Source organism: Epinephelus lanceolatus, chromosome 6, assembly GCF_041903045.1.
Source record: "Epinephelus lanceolatus isolate andai-2023 chromosome 6, ASM4190304v1, whole genome shotgun sequence".
In the NCBI taxonomy this organism is placed as follows: domain Eukaryota; kingdom Metazoa; phylum Chordata; class Actinopteri; order Perciformes; family Serranidae; genus Epinephelus; species Epinephelus lanceolatus.
The window spans coordinates 37,725,957-37,742,223 of record NC_135739.1 but is presented as its reverse complement, the minus strand read 5'-3'; the positions used below and the strand labels follow the sequence as shown (position 1 = coordinate 37,742,223).

General features: G+C 39.2%; 1 protein-coding gene across 1 annotated transcript; it reads left to right on the top strand.

Moving 5' to 3' along the window:
* The first annotated feature begins 4,014 nt into the window (after positions 1 to 4,014).
* LOC117253469 (dual specificity protein phosphatase 22-B-like) lies at positions 4,015 to 14,808 on the top strand. The gene is made up of 7 exons (XM_033620946.2): positions 4,015 to 4,350; positions 4,464 to 4,497; positions 6,628 to 6,710; positions 9,332 to 9,381; positions 9,965 to 10,039; positions 10,633 to 10,804; positions 13,949 to 14,808. Exons 1-7 carry the CDS (start codon positions 4,330 to 4,332, stop codon positions 14,096 to 14,098), a joined length of 585 nt encoding a protein of 194 aa, XP_033476837.1. The 5' UTR covers positions 4,015 to 4,329; the 3' UTR covers positions 14,099 to 14,808.
* Positions 14,809 to 16,267: the final 1,459 nt, after the last annotated feature.

Sequence of the window (16,267 nt, the reverse complement as noted above, 5' to 3'; positions counted from 1 at the left end):
CACCCCCGAAGACCATGAATACTTGTGCTATACTTTATGGCCATCTTATCAATAGTTGTTGCGATATTTAAATAAAGAACAAAAATGTCAATCTCATGGCGGCACTAAAGAAAAAGTCATAAGCTCCTCAACATCAGTGGGATTCATCCTCTGGGCACCATGAATATCTGTACAAAAACTCACAGCTATCAAACAGCTGTTGAGACATTCAGTCTAGACCAAAGTGGTGGACTGACCAACTGTCAGACATTTCCAAAACACCAAAGGTTGTCTGGTTCCAGATTCTCCAATGTGAAGATCTCATTTTCTTTGTTCTATGTCTCTGTAAACAGTAATATTATTTTTGTCAATTCAAAGACATCACTTTGGGCTCTGGTAAATTGCAGAGGGCATTTTTCATTATTTTCCGGTGCGTAATAGACTATCCAATTACTCTGTAAATTGAGAAAATAACTCCCATAGTAATCAGCAATAAAAATGATTGTTAGTTGTAGTCTTGAATGAACGTCTGTAATGGCTTTACGGTGTGGTATTGTTTTGTTGTAGCAGATGTGTGGATTATCTGCTGCATGCAACAAACAAACTGGCATCAAACTCGAAAGTAACTCTAGAGGTTATGTCTCCTCTTCTTCTTTTAAAGACCGATTTAATCATACACGTATCTCACATCCTTTATTGTCTATGCAACACAGCTCCCACCCCTCCCCCCACACACAAACACACACCTACACACACAGTGATGCTGTTACGGGGGTGTTTTTTATATACCATTGTGTCTAATGTGTGATGTGTCTGTTTATGAATGGGTATGACCCGCCGCTAGCTAGATGAGCTGTTCAGACCTGATTCTCTGAGGCAGGCAGCTTTTTGTAAACGCCTCCACTCTCCTCTGCCTGTCAGTGCGTCTGAGCTGTGTGCCACACACTGAACCACACACAGGAACAACACAAAGACGACAAAAGCTGGGCTAAAAATACCTTGATCGCTGCAGAGCAATGCGTTGAAGATGTAGCGGTGTTTACTGGAAATGAAGTGACTAAAGTAGATTGATGTCCACTGAGAATTAACACATCATTTAAAATAAATGGGGGGATTCTTAGTTCTACGAAAACATTCACAAAGTTTGTGAGCAGTTCTCAAGAAATTAGAAAATTCATGAAGTATTAAGCTGATAAAATAATGTTTAATGTGATGATCTGCAGCTTTCCCCTGTTTTATATTGTAGTAAAATCGATATGTTTGACTTTTTAGCAACACTAGCAGCAATGTTAGTAAGTCAACTGGTTGGCACATCACTTCACTCCAGACTGAAATAAATGAGCTATTACTGGATGGATTAAATTTGTTTAAGACGTTTATGGCCCCCAGAGGTTAGACACTTTTGAGTCTGTTGATACCCTGACTTTTTCTTCAGCGCTAACAGCAGGATGATATTTTTGTTTTAAAGGGAAATATCATGACAACTATCGGGTTGATTGCCATGACATTTGGGTAAGACATTCATGATCCCCAGAAGATACAGTACAGGCCAAAAGTTTGGACACACCTTCTCATTCAATGCGTTTTCTTTATTTTCATGACTATTTACATTGTAGATTCTCACTGAAGGCATCAAAACTATGAATGAACACATGTGGAGTTATGTACTTAACAAAAAAAGGTGAAATAACTGAAAACATGTTTTATATTCTAGTTTCTTCAAAATAGCCACCCTTTGCTCTGATTACTGCTTTGCACACTCTTGGCATTCTCTCCATGAGCTTCAAGAGGTAGTCACCTGAAATGGTTTTCCAACAGTCTTGAAGGAGTTCCCAGAGGTGTTTAGCACTTGTTGGCCCCTTTGCCTTCACTCTGCGGTCCAGCTCACCCCAAACCATCTGGACTGGGTTCAGGTCCGGTGACTGTGGAGGCCAGGTCATCTGCCGCAGCACTCCATCACTCTCCTTCTTGGTCAAATAGCCCTTACACAGCCTGGAGGTGTGTTTGGGGTCACTGTCCTGTTGAAAAATTAATGATCGTCCAACTAAACGCAAACCGGATGGGATGGCATGTCGCTGCAGGATGCTGTGGTAGCCATGCTGGTTCAGTGTGCCTTCAATTTTGAATAAATCCCCAACAGTGTCACCAGAAAAACACCCCCACACCATCACACCTCCTCCTCCATGCTTCACAGTGGGAACCAGGCATGTGGAATCCATCCGTTCACCTTTTCTGCGTCTCACAAAGACACGGCGGTTGGAACCAAAGATCTCAAATTTGGACTCATCAGACCAAAGCACAGATTTCCACTGGTCTAATGTCCATTCCTTGTGTTTCTTGGCCCAAACAAATCTCTTCTGCTTGTTGCCTCTCCTTAGCAGTGGTTTCCTAGCAGCTATTTGACCATGAAGGCCTGATTCGCGCAGTCTCCTCTTAACAGTTGTTCTAGAGATGGGTCTGCTGCTAGAACTCTGTGTGGCATTCATCTGGTCTCTGATCTGAGCTGCTGTTAACTTGCCATTTCTGAGGCTGGTGACTCGGATGAACTTATCCTCAGAAGCAGAGGTGACTCTTGGTCTTCCTTTCCTGGGTCGGTCCTCATGTGTGCCAGTTTCGTTGTAGCGCTTGATGGTTTTTGCGACTCCACTTGGGGACACATTTAAAGTTTTTGCAATTTTCCGGACTGACTGACCTTCATTTCTTAAAGTAATGATGGCCACTCGTTTTTCTTTAGTTAGCTGATTGGTTCTTGCCATAATATGAATTTTAACAGTTGTCCAATAGGGCTGTCGGCTGTGTATTAACCTGACTTCTGCACAACACAACTGATGGTCCCAACCCCACTGATAAAGCAAGAAATTCCACTAATTAACCCTGATAAGGCACACCTGTGAAGTGGAAACCATTTCAGGTGACTACCTCTTGAAGCTCATTGAGAGAATGCCAAGAGTGTGCAAAGCAGTAATCAGAGCAAAGGGTGGCTATTTTGAAGAAACTAGAATATAAAACATGTTTTCAGTTATTTCACCTTTTTTTGTTAAGTACATAACTCCACATGTGTTCATTCATAGTTTTGATGCCTTCAGTGAGAATCTACAATGTAAATAGTCATGAAAATAAAGAAAACACATTGAATGAGAAGGTGTGTCCAAACTTTTGGCCTGTACTGTATATCTGAATGACTATGGTGACCCTTTCCTCTGGAGCCACCAGCTTGTCAAAGTTTTCTCTTTTCCATCTAATAATTTTAATTTTTCTGAGACATGGATTGGCATAAAATTGGTATAGGAATAAAAAATACCTCAATTGGCAAGATCAAGAAGTACTTCAGAGTTTACTGGAGATATACTAAACTCCAGTCCACTGACTATCGACACATAGGCCTTATTTAAAGCTGCTGAGAACATGGTCTCAAATCTTAAGTATTTCTTTATAAAATAAAATATTCATCAATAAAGATTCGACAATCAAAGTTAAAGTTTGGAAAAGAGCATGATTAGTATAGTGCTCAAAAAATCAGCTAATTTGCTTGATCTGGATGCAGTTTAATTGGCTATCGCCTGACATCATAAGCACCATTCCCACAACTATAATCATGTTTTGATATTGAAATATTGAACTTTAAATATTCCTGATTAGCATTTTTTTTTTCAACCTCTTCCCTCCCACAAAATTAAGAATGTACAAAGTCTTTTATGTGAAATAATGGAAACTCTTGGCAGGAGAGGTTTTGTTTGTGCAGGACAACATCAGTCTAACTAAGCTGTTTTAAAAAATGTTTTTCAGGGCTTTTAAGCTAAATGGGGGAATCTGTAGTTCAACAAAACTAACCTGTCATATATACCTCAAGACTGTTATCTAAACTGAGATTTATTGCAAGTGGCATGTATCATCATTCACAAATGCTCCTTGTATGGTATAACACCTCAGCAGATAGTGACAGCCAGGCGAGACCCACTATTGGATCTGTTCTTCTTGGCCCTCAACTATCTTTGTCTGGCTGGTATGTGCCTGTCCACAGTCCCATGACCCCACTCCTGATCTAAATATAAATATCCAAGCAACACTGCTAAGGTCACATTACGTCATCCCAGGCAGCTCACTCCAGCACTCAGAGCATGAGCTACGGAGGTGTCGAAGGCTTTATGATATCCTGGGTAACACAAATTAGTCGTCAGGGGAGGTTTGAAAATGATGGGACGCGGTAACAGCTAGTGAGAGGGCTTGACCGGCGGTGCTAAACACTTTTAGGGCAGGAGCACTAGATGATAGACAACTTTACAACCCTGGTGAAAAAAGTGAAAATCGTATCTTAAACTTGGTGTGCTTTCCTTTAGACTTTTGGCCGATATGGGTAATGGAATTAGCAAGGTACAGTATCAAATCTAGACGAAAAGGATTCAAAAATATTCTAACCTTCGTCACATTGTTGTGCTTTCACAGCCTCGTCTTCTTTCTTTGGACTCATTTCTAACTGTCTTTAGGTCCTGCCTGATCTGTATCTTGGAAATATAAAAGGTAAGATGCCTTGCCTCTTGTCATTTGAGTAAAGAATTGATTTATCTTCAGGATAATGTAGTAGAGTGTGTTTCAGTTCCTCATACAGAGGGGCATGTGGTGAGATGCTACACTGAGCTCGGTTTCTATAGAGTGGAGAGGTCACAGTGTAGAGCAGAATGACTGAAGTACTGTATTTTGATGTAAAAAAAAAAAAAAAAAAAAAAAAAGTGGGTGTACGGGGGTTGGTGTGTAACTCTCTGTCAGCAGCTGGAGGAAACAAATTATTTTTGAGGGCTGCTGAGTGTGTGAGCTGTGAGGGTTGGTGTGGGAGGGAATGCCCCGAAGTGTGGGGGTGTCCCTTGTGTAAACTGTTATCCACATCTTTCCATAAAGCAGCAAATGCAATCGTTACGTTGCTATAAAAAAATAAAAGATAAAAAAAAATCTGCGCAAACATGTAATGGTGACTACACAGGAAGTGTGTTCAAAATATGGATCACTTTTTGTAAACATGACATGTTCAGGGAACCATGGTTGAATAGAAAATCTGACACCTTTCCTACCGTCCAGGCCTTTGATCTTATCAGGTTTTATCCATTTTGCTCGGTATATTTTTCAGCATCTCAAATGGTTTGTCTTTGAACAACAGCAAGTATGAGGTAAAGTAAAGCTCTGTAAGACATTAATAGTGTAAGAGGACCTCTGACCTGCCTGACAAAGGCAGAATAGTTACTACAGAAGCAGTGAAGTCAAGAAAAAAGACTTCAAGGTTTCAGACTGGCCAGCAAATTGAATAATGCTTAAAATGGTTAAAAAAAGAAAGAATAAAAATCACTATCATAGAACCTAGGTAATATGTAGAAAAAAAAATTAAATGTCTAGAAAATGTGTTCCTTGTAGGCCTACATTTGAAGTAGCCCATGGGCCTACTTTGTTTAAGAAAATAAACAAATAGAAGATATTAAAGTAATTCACTATTTCATGTGTGATTTAACTTTTAACGCATTTGGTTTTTGGTGTGGTTATGGATTTTTTAAGATGGTAGATATTCTGCTAAGCTGGCTACATGAGTTTTAGCATGAGTTTAGCGTTAGCTGGGTTTTTACTCTCACAAAATGGTTTGATTTTGCTACTGCCACATTTTTTACTATGGAATGAAACTGAATTACCACAATGCCAGTTTATTAAAATGGATATTTACAGATAACAGCTAAGGAAATATCAAAAAGTAATTTTAGTTTTAGCTTTAGGTTATTTTCACTGGCGAGCTTTAGCTTGTTGCAGCTCTCTTGCATTAGCTGTTTGTAGTAACTGCTAATTGTACATGATGTTTTCATAGAAATACTACATTTCTATGGCAAAATCATATTTTATGGTCAAAAAACTCAATTTTGACCTATTAGGTAGGCCTAATGACTGTGTTTTGTCTTTGTAAGGCAGAGTCACAGGTCTGTGCACAACAGTGAGAGCTGTCTGTTACCAGCTGTGATGTCGTACGCTGTCAGCACCATGACACCCCATAAAAATATTTATTTCATGATCAACACACTCAAGGACTCATCTTATTTTATGACCTTCAAGTACAGTTACATAATCAGATTGTGTTTCCTCTGCAAGTATCTTAAGGGTTTTTATGAGGTACTCATATCAAATTTATTCATCTGTTTCCATATTTATACTGCTTTTTGTTTTTGTCTCACAGTTTTATACAGACTCTCAAGATGTGTGAAGTTGGGTATTATTTAAATTGATTTGGCTGGCAGGGGGGTTCATTGCAGACTCATCTTGGTCTTGTATAGGTGACATCCTGCAAACTTGCAAAGCATGAGAAAAAAGTGCAGAAGACACATCTGTCCAAGGTAGAAAACATTTGGCTTCCTTTTAAAGAACAAAATTTGATTAGAACAATTACTGTTTCTTGCTTTTGGGACAAGCTGTTGGACTGTTTTAGAAACACTGGTTTTCCGGTTTTTCTTTCAGTTCAAAACAAGAGCAAAACTTTTAAGGTCACATTTGCTTGGGAGACAGTAGAGGAGGGGGGTTGTTGGTGGGTAGAAAATGCTTAACTTAGGTTGGAGCTAACATGGGGTGATTTTTGATTGGATGGAAGGAATATTTGAGATGACTGATTTTCTTTGCAATCCACAGATGCACGAGACAGGGAGCTGCTGGCAGAGCACAACATCACCCACATCCTGTCCATCCATGACACAGCTGCACCCATCCTGGAGGTGAGCCGAGTTCTTTGTGTCTTATATCGGCCTGTGTGACCCTGCGACCCCAACACTGTTACTACCATAAAGAACATAACCTCCCCTGAACTCCCAAGGGTTTACTTCCCCCCCTTGATGCCCCCTCTGCTTGTTCTGAAAGTTTTAAATGTTGACAGCAGACCCGATGTGCCAAACTGTCTTTTTCTGACGTTATATCTTCATTAGGGCATCAACTAACAAATATTTTCAATATCAATTAAACCTTCATTTATTTCCCAATTAACTGATTAATTTTTAGTCAGAAAAATGTCAAAAAATAGTGAAAAAAGTCCATCACAGTTTCCCAAAATCTGAGGTGACTAAACATGTTTTAAAAGCTGGAATCAGCAAATCTTCAGCATTTTATAATGAAAACTGACTTAAACAATTGATCATTTTTCAAGACTGACTAATTAATCAACTAATCATTTCAGCTCTAATCTTTATTACACCCTTGTTATCCTCCAATATATCATCTTCAACAATCTGTTAATTATACGAGGCCACTGTAGTTGTGTTTTGAAAGAAAAATGAGAAGAATAAAGGTAATATCCTGTACACCAAAGTCAGAATGGACTACAGAAATAGACCACTTCAATTGGTGTGAAAGTCACATGTTCTTATTTTCAATTTTGCACGGAAAGTCCTTTTTTCTTATATCAGTCACAAGAGCTGGAATTCACCAGGTTTCATTAAATAAGCAGTTTTTCTGATTAACACCATAATGTGTGGGATCCAGGTGAATATCTGAAAATGTGTGTGCTGTTCTCAGTCTGATGCAGCTGTGATGCAGATGCAAGCCGTCAAACAGAGAGAATTTTTTCACACAATTTGCTTTTAGCTCAGCAGCTTGAAGTCCATAAAGTCTTGAAAGTGGAACTGCATTAAAAAAAAAGGTTTCTGGCTTTTCATGGCTGCATTTAGATGTGGTGATTTGTGTATGAAAGGGAGAGAAAGATGTTTTTCTCATGTGTACGTGAGACAGTGAGTGTGAGCAGGAGAGCAGGGATGACACTGTGAGAACCTGGTAGGTTAAAAGTAAAAATTTGCTCTCATTCATTTACATTTTGTAACAGATGTAAAAATAGATTGTCGTTATCTGTTCTTGGAGAAGCAAAGTTTAATTTAGCTGAGCTCTCCCTTGAAATGAATGAATGATCCCTTTGAGTTTGAATTTCATTGTTATTATATGTCGAGTGAAATTTATTCTTTCTGCGTCCGCACTGACCCCTTTTTGAAAATCCTGATCTTCAGTGTCCGCTTTCACAACTTTCATCTTTTGTTGTTGAAAGCGAGCATGAAAAGTGCTCAGAGATTTCTGTACACTTTCTCCATCCATGCTAGTATGTTTCATAGAACTCTGAAGAGAAACAGCAACTTGTATTACAGTATCACTACCCAAACTGGTCAACCACCAAAACTTTTTATAAGGTTTTGGGATGAAATAATGTCTGACTCGCTGAACTGTGCTGCCCTTCGTTCAGCACCTCTTTAATCCCAGCTGCAGTGCAAATGTTTGATCTTGATCGTTGGATGGTTTTCGCATTTATATGAATGACACAGCTTTTTGAGCACTGTGGCATAATGATGACTCAGGTCTGTTTTACCAGTGTGGCCCAAATGGCCAGATGGGATGGTGTATTTGCATACCTAACAGTCAAACTGCTGAGTGATTGATTTCTTGGAAGACAGCATGATGGTTCCTGCGAGAGGAAGGTAGAATTTGCAACCACCAAGTCTCTGAGGTCCGATGTGACCTTTACCGTTCCGTGTGTGGCTCTAATTAACATACCGCAAACAAACGCACGAGGACAGGTTTATGGGACAAAATCTGAGCCTCAAAATGTCTTTTTGCAAGTAAAGAACATTAATTTCTGTACATATAACATCTATTTATATGCAAATTGTTTGGGAGTGTATTCGTGCTTCCTCTCTGCCAGGGTTTGATTTTACAAACACTGAGTCATGGTCATGTTGACTTTTAAGAGTGATGGTGCAAAGATATAAGAGGACTTCTCAGTATTTGTTTGCATAACCTGTCCTTTTCTGTCAAAAATTACAATTTCAACAAGTTGCATGCTCTGTTAATATGTGCATGTCAGTATGTGTGTGTGTGTGTGTGTGTGTGTGTGTGTGTGTGTGTGTGTGTGTGTGCATGACTCTGTGGTTGCTGCCTGTGTGTGTTAACCTGTCTGGAGCACTTCCAGAGCTCAGTGTGTCCCAGAGGGCTCAGGGGTTTTTGCAGCCGTGCAGTCATAACGGGACAAGGTAGTTTCTGTCCACTGCGTGTACCGTCAGCTGCCAGGTGCACTGTACAAAAACACACACATTAACACACACATACACACACAGGCGAATATCGTTATGTCGTGACCTACCATTAGGGCAGGGTCAGAGGGGCAAAGTTTCAGGGGCCGTCCCATACACTGAGAAACGGGAAGTGTGTTAGACCCAGTGTTTAAACAGGTGACCTGACAGAATAAAAAGCCACGGTACACTTTGTTAAATGTTGTAAATTCATGAATTCAACAGGTTTATGTGCAGAAAGTACACTCTGCTGTGATGCTCGAGACTAAATTACTCCCTCCTTTGCTCTGTAGGACATGACGTACCTTTGTATATCTGCTGCTGACCACTCTAAGCAAAACCTGTGAGTACTTATGTATACGCAGTAAGTGAGGTCCACTCTATGTTTGATAGTTCCTTATTATTCAATGTGATGCATTGACCATCTCCTGGTCTTTGGCAATGGTAACTGCGAAAAATATAATAACTCAACTTAAAGAAAATAAGCCTAATCTTAATTTTCACAGTTTAACAACACAAAATGTTAGTATGAAATTAACCCTTTCATGTCTTATGAACATGTTTATTTGAGAAAGTATTGTATACGTATTACATATGCAATCCTATACTGATTGAGTTTATTCTACTGAGCTACAAAAGTTTACAATGATCAATAAATCATATAACTTACAATATATTTTGTTTGGAGGGCAGGTCCTTGGAGTCAATATTTGATGGAATACAAAAAGCAAAATGCCTAATCAGTACTTTATTAATTGAATCCTGTGGCATCAATTGATTAATAAATCCATTAAATAATTCATAGAGGTTTTTCTGTTATAATAATATACAGACAATTCAAGTGTGGTGTTTGTTTTATTTATTTATTTGTTTTTTTATTATTCTATTTTATTTATTTATGGTGTTTAATGTGTTCATTCTCTCAGGGTTCAGTACTTCAGGGACAGCATCATGTTTATCCATGAGTCCCGACTGAAAGGAGAGGGCTGCCTTGTGCACTGGTGAGTGAAATTGAATTGCAAAAATATTGTAATCCTAATTTATGTTTCAATGTACTTATTCTTAAAATAACATGGGAAAACAATTCTTCAGTTTGACTAATGAAACAGGACTTAAGGGGATTTTCAGTCTAATTTTTGAAAAGAATATAACGTTTTGATGTTGTTTTTTAAAAACTGCATTTATTTACTGCATCTCCATACATTTTTACGAAACAGTACATCAGAGTAAATGGTATGAAACTGGTGTTATTTGCATATGAGGATGTTGAGAGGAAGAAGCACAAATATTCTTTGGTTGATTTTGGTTCATGATGATGAGGTTTTGCCTAACGGTGATTACTGACAGGAGGTCTCCTTATTTTAATTAACCCCACTTTCATTTTCAACCACATCACTGTCACCAAAAAGGACACAATTTTGGTTAATGCTTTCATTGTAGATTTCATCACCTTTCATATTTCCTCATATCAAACAGGACAACATCAAGCATTTAACCACAGCTTTAGGTAAAAAGGGGTTTCACTTCTTTGTACACTAAAGAGGAGAATATGTGATGATAAGTGGTATCATGCTGTGAAGCTGTGTGCTCTCAGTGTTGCAGGAGTGTCCCGCAGTGTGACTCTGGTGGTGGCTTACATTATGACAGTGACGGGTCGAGGATGGGTGGAGTCCCTTGCGGCAGTGAGGGCGGTTCGGCCGTGCGCAGGGCCCAACCTGGGCTTTCTCCGGCAGCTGGAGGAGTTTGAAAACACAGAACTGGCAGAAGTGAGTGACACCACACTAACCTCAATGAAAGTTATGATTACTAAAATTAAACGTAATTATTCTTATCTTTGCAGCAGTAGCCATCAAATGTATTTATTGAATTACTTATGTACATATTAGTCTTCAGCCAATCCAATGTGGGATTGAAACTCTGTATGCATGCACAAGGGATCAACAGGAAATGATGCAGATATGCATCATACAAAAGTCAGTACTGTGTTGGACGGTATTATTGATTGTCTTCTTTATTAAAACAATGTGAAGTGGCCAACGGTTTGTTCAGGTGCACTGTAAACAGATATTGCTCAAAGAAAGAGAAGCTACTTAAGGGAATACTTCACTCACCAAATGATCATTTGTGCATCAATTACTCACACTGTGTTACACTGAATTCAGGAATAAAACTTTGCTTTTCTAAAGTGACTCCACAGCAAATTAAGAAGCCGATGAATTAAGTTGTATGGGCCAGAGTTTAACTACAACAAAACTATATCTAAATATCTAACTAGAGACCATCTTGCAACAGAATCACTGCAGCCATGACAATCTGCAATTTAAAGCAAATGTCAGCCAGCTGTGTAAAGTGGGGGGGGGGGGGGCAATGGCCCCTTCCATACTTTAGGGCCCCTTGCTTGGACCACACCCATCTTCCAACTCAGCCTACATTGTGATCTCAAATACACACCTGTAGTTTCATGACTGCGTCTTGTATGGTTGTGTCACACACACACATAATCATGAGGTGAAAACAATACCAGCCAGTGTGATGCTGTTGCAGCTGGTAATAAACATCAGTTTATGAACTCTCACACAAGGCATGCAGTATAATCCATGTCTCATTTATCCAGTCGTTTGCTCAGTACTCACCAAACATGCATTTTCACTAAAACCATACTATATAAAACACATCCACATAAACAGTGTCAGGTGTGGACGAGTATTGTGCCTGTGCTCTTTAGAGGGAAGTGTTTTAAATAGTAAGGTTTAAGTGAACATGCATGTATTTGGGAAGTACTGAGCATCTGACTGGATAAATAAGATTTGGATTACACTGCAGGAGTGTGTGAGAGTTTGTAAACAAATGTTTTGATATCAAGATATCAAGATTTTGGTGTCACTTTTGTGATTCTTTGTTCACTGAAGGATAAAGTGTTCCTTTTAAAGAAACCCCACCTATTTAAAAGCAGTGGTTCACTGCCTTCTCAGGATCAAAGTTTCAAGCCTGTTCCATTTCTGTTTTTTTTTTAAAGATGATTTTGTTTTTGGCACTTTTGCCTTTTTATTTGACAATTATTTGACAGTGAATAAGCAAATAGGAAGCAGGGGGAGAGAGGGATATGGAGTCAAACCGTGGCTGTTGCTGTTACAGTGTATGGTATATGGACTGTCACCTTTTGGATCAAAGGGCGCTTCAGCGTGTTTCACTTCTGACAGGTGCATTGCTACACAGGTCTTATCCCACCTAGTAGATTACGGTCAGAATTGTGCCATGTTGCACCTGTAGCCAAACCCAACTGACACACCCTTGGGTACACTTCTGTATCACTGCGGCAAGGTGAGAAGCTAAACCACCGGAGGTCACCAGAAACAAGATTTTCAGGGGGTATCAAATTGTTCTTGAAGGCTTGTCTACTGCCCTCAGTGAGTGATAAACGCGTAATTTTGAATGAAAATTGGCACCTATTTAACCAAAAGCCAGGGTATGCTAGACACAAATTTTCGACTAACAGTGAATAACTTAAAGGTGGAGTGAAAAGGTGGCTGTCATAGAGAGACACAAGACGTGATGGCCATTCAAAAAAGGGCGTGCACTTTCACACAGTGATCTACTCAAAGCTACTCATGGTGTCGTACTTGTTTACACACAAGAAAACTGGCCAGTCACTGTGTAATAGGGTGGGGGACCGAACTTGGCACTTATAAGGGTACTGACCAAATTACGTTGGTACTACTGAGTACTAGTTCACCTTAAATCAGTCAGTGCTAAAGTTTGTCCCTGAGAGCCCATCTGGATGAGAAGGCCAGATACTGAAACTATTGGGGCAAAAATGCCTCTTTTCATGGCTGTTTTTTTTTTTTTTTTTAAATTAGGTCTTATTCCGCATATTGAGAGCGAGGGAGACAAGCAGAGACACGTTCACACACAAGCAAGCAGACAGACAAACAGAATCTAACAGTGCATGTTCATAGGGGCATTTTTTGACTTGAGGGGTTGTGCCACTTCCCAGCATTGTTTGATGGGTGTGTCACTGGACCCATGGGCATTCTGCTCCCAGATTTCAAACCAGATCAACGTGTCGACTCGTTAAGAAACGTTCTCTTATAATATGAAAACAGTTCACAGATATGTGTTTCTGAAAACATCTGAGCCGAGAGATAAGCCATGCGGTTGCTGAATCTGTCTTCATTTTAGATCAAAAAGGGTTTGTTTAAAAGTTTTTCTGGAGTTTCCAGAGGTGGCAAGTCACACAGGACAGGGTGCAAATGAGAAGCAGATGCCCCATCTCTTGAAACACAGCGCTGCACTACCAGAATGCATTGCTTACTGCTTACATAGACAGTGAAGGGGAAATGTGGAAATGATGGATCCTGTGGACATGTACCATTAGCTCTATGTATTAGTAAGGAGCAAAGGAGCAGAGGTTCAGAATCGCTCATTGACCAGTGGAGTATGAAGAGACAGAGAGAGAGAGAGAGAGAGAGAGAGACCTCATCAGCCTTGCTTATATTTTTGTTTTTACAGATAACGTAAAGTACTGAAAAAAGTACTGTTGGGCACTTGGTACAAAATTACAGGTTTCTGTACAGATACAGATTCAAATGTGGACAATACCCAAACCTACTGTGTAAAGTGAGCAAGCTTATATGTTTGTTGGTTTCAGAAAGTTACAAAAATTGTCACTCGCAGCCCCCTGAATTTCAGACATCGAATTGGGACTTTGGACAGGATTTCAGATGCTGCCTGATGTTCTCATGAGCACTTAATTTGACCCCATAACACAACTGGAACTAAACTCCAACTGTAACTACCGACCGTTGCATCTTTATTTTCCCTCTCTGTGAAATTCTCTCAATCTCTTTGATTCTGTCATAGCTGTCATTTATCCATCTGACTCACTTTTACACTCTGTTCTCCCCCTCTAGTATCGGGCCTGGTGGAAGGACCGATATGGGAAGAGCTCACTCAACGATGATGAAGAGATGGAAACCCTTTTAACACAGAAATCCGACAGCAACAGCAGCAACAATATAACAACCAGCATCACTCCTGCACGGAGCACAAGTAGCACCTGAAAAAAAGTCTTCTGTCAAGTCATGCAGCTGAGGGACTGCTTTGCTTCTATTTGGACAATGAAACCGACTAAGACAAGACCAGCTGTTTGCCTTCATCATCAATCCTGCAGAGAAAAGCTGCAGCAGGAACTCTCTCTGTATCAATATGACATGTTGAATCTCATGTTCGCAGAATGGCTAAGGAGCTGTGTGTGGGGGGGATTTTTATGTCATTATCTCTGTCCCCCTCATCATGTCATGTCCTTGCCTCTAACTGTCAAAACAACATGCAAGGGCAGTCAAGCATGACACCAAGGAAATATGTACATACTGTCCAAAGTGTGAACGCACATTTAGCAGCGTTCACTCCCCCTGTTAGTTACGTTATGCTGTGTCTTCTACTTGAAATATGAGTATTACTTTCTATAGCCAGTTTGAAAGCTAAAGAATACTGTATCTTCCAGTAAAACAGTATCAGAGGCAGTATTTGTTTATTTATTTACGCGTCGTAGTTTTATTCCGTAATGTTTCTTTTTGTCTGTATTGTAAAAAAGTGTGTGTAGCCTAAACAAGACTCTCAATCATACCATGAGAAGAAGGATTAACAGTAAATGCCTGTATTCATTTTAATGTCAACAGCTTGTGGAATTAATGATTCACATCTACATATCTGCTCCAGACTATGATTTGCACATTTGCATTTTATTTAATTAAATATCCTTACCATAAGATTTAATTTGTTAAGTGAATATTTCTGTATCTATTTAGCTATTTATTTAGCTATAGTTACTAATTACTTTACAGATTAGGATTTTATACTAAAAACATACTGATTTTATACAATATGATGTATTATTATAGATTCAAAATCCCAGCAGTGTATATTCATTCATTTTCCAAAACCACTTATCCTGTTAGGGGTCGTGGGGGCCTGGAGTCTTTCCCAGCTGACACTAGGCGAGAGACGGGGCACACCCTGGACAGGTTGCCGGACTATCACAGGGCTGACACATAACCAGACAGACAACCATTCACACTCATATTCACACCAAGCAGTGTATAAAATAGTTAAAATAAGCTCCACCTCAACCAGCTACACTATTACAATTTCAGTTTCATATAGGGTTAATGCATCAGTAAGGGTGATCTAATAATGTATCATAATTAATTTATTACAACACTGACAGGAGCCTCTTTTTAACAACTGACACTTTGAATACAACTTCCTTTTATGACTTTTACCTAAGTAAGCTTTTGAATGCAGGACTAATACTTTTATGTAGGGCCAGAGGTGTGGACTCGAGTCACATGACTTGACTCAAGTCACAAATTTGATGACTTGAGACTCAACTTGACAAAAACAAACAAGACTTGCAACTAGACTTGGACTTTAACACCAATGGCCTGTAACTTCACTTACACTTTAGCCTTTTGACTTGGAAATAACTTCACCTGAGCCCAAATATTAAAAAGTATGTTTTAAAAATAATAATAAAAAAAAAACTCAATGAATCAATTAATTTCCAATTTCTATACATTTCATGAATAAGTAGAAATTTTAAAAAGCATGTTTGTAATATATCACTACTCTTGTTAAAATGGCATTGCATTTAGTTAAGAGTGCATTATGACTTGTTTAGGACTCAAAACTCTAAATTTAGGACTTGGGACTTGAATGCAAATACTTGAAACTTCCTTGTGACTTGCAGAACAATAACTTTGTCCCATCTCTGTATTAGGTTAGAAGAAAAGTCCTCATCCACTGCCTAAATTGAGTTACTGATCTAGAGCATTAAAGTGAGTTTTTTTAAAAATTGATTTAAACTTTATATGGAACTTTCAAAAACTCCTCTCTGTGCTGAAACAACTCGATGGACTGTAAAGATTGTGCTAATACAAGAACGTGTTTTACAGGATTTGTTTCTGTGTGACAGGCACTGTGTGACACACACTTTATAATAATCTTATCTGTTGTTGTTTAATTGTCTGCGGTGTCATCACACTTGTTCTATATAATCTTCCATTGGCAACAAGCTCATCACTTCTGCAGCAGCAGGACCTCTCTATTGTTACTTTTCGTAAAGCTTTATCATTTCAAAGAATTGTTTTCGTCTCCGTCCCATGATTTTCCATGTCTGCGGGTGTGCTTCACTTGTGACTGACGCTCGCAGGGTTTCCCCCGGTCTCTTA

Excerpts from the sequence above, each read along its gene's own strand:
- LOC117253469 (XM_033620946.2), top strand. The coding sequence starts at position 4,330 with ATGGGTAATGGAATTAGCAAG. Across the intron at positions 4,351-4,463 it reads TGGGTAATGGAATTAGCAAG|GTCCTGCCTGATCTGTATCT; the intron begins GTACAGTATCAA and ends AACTGTCTTTAG. Across the intron at positions 4,498-6,627 it reads GTATCTTGGAAATATAAAAG|ATGCACGAGACAGGGAGCTG; the intron begins GTAAGATGCCTT and ends TGCAATCCACAG.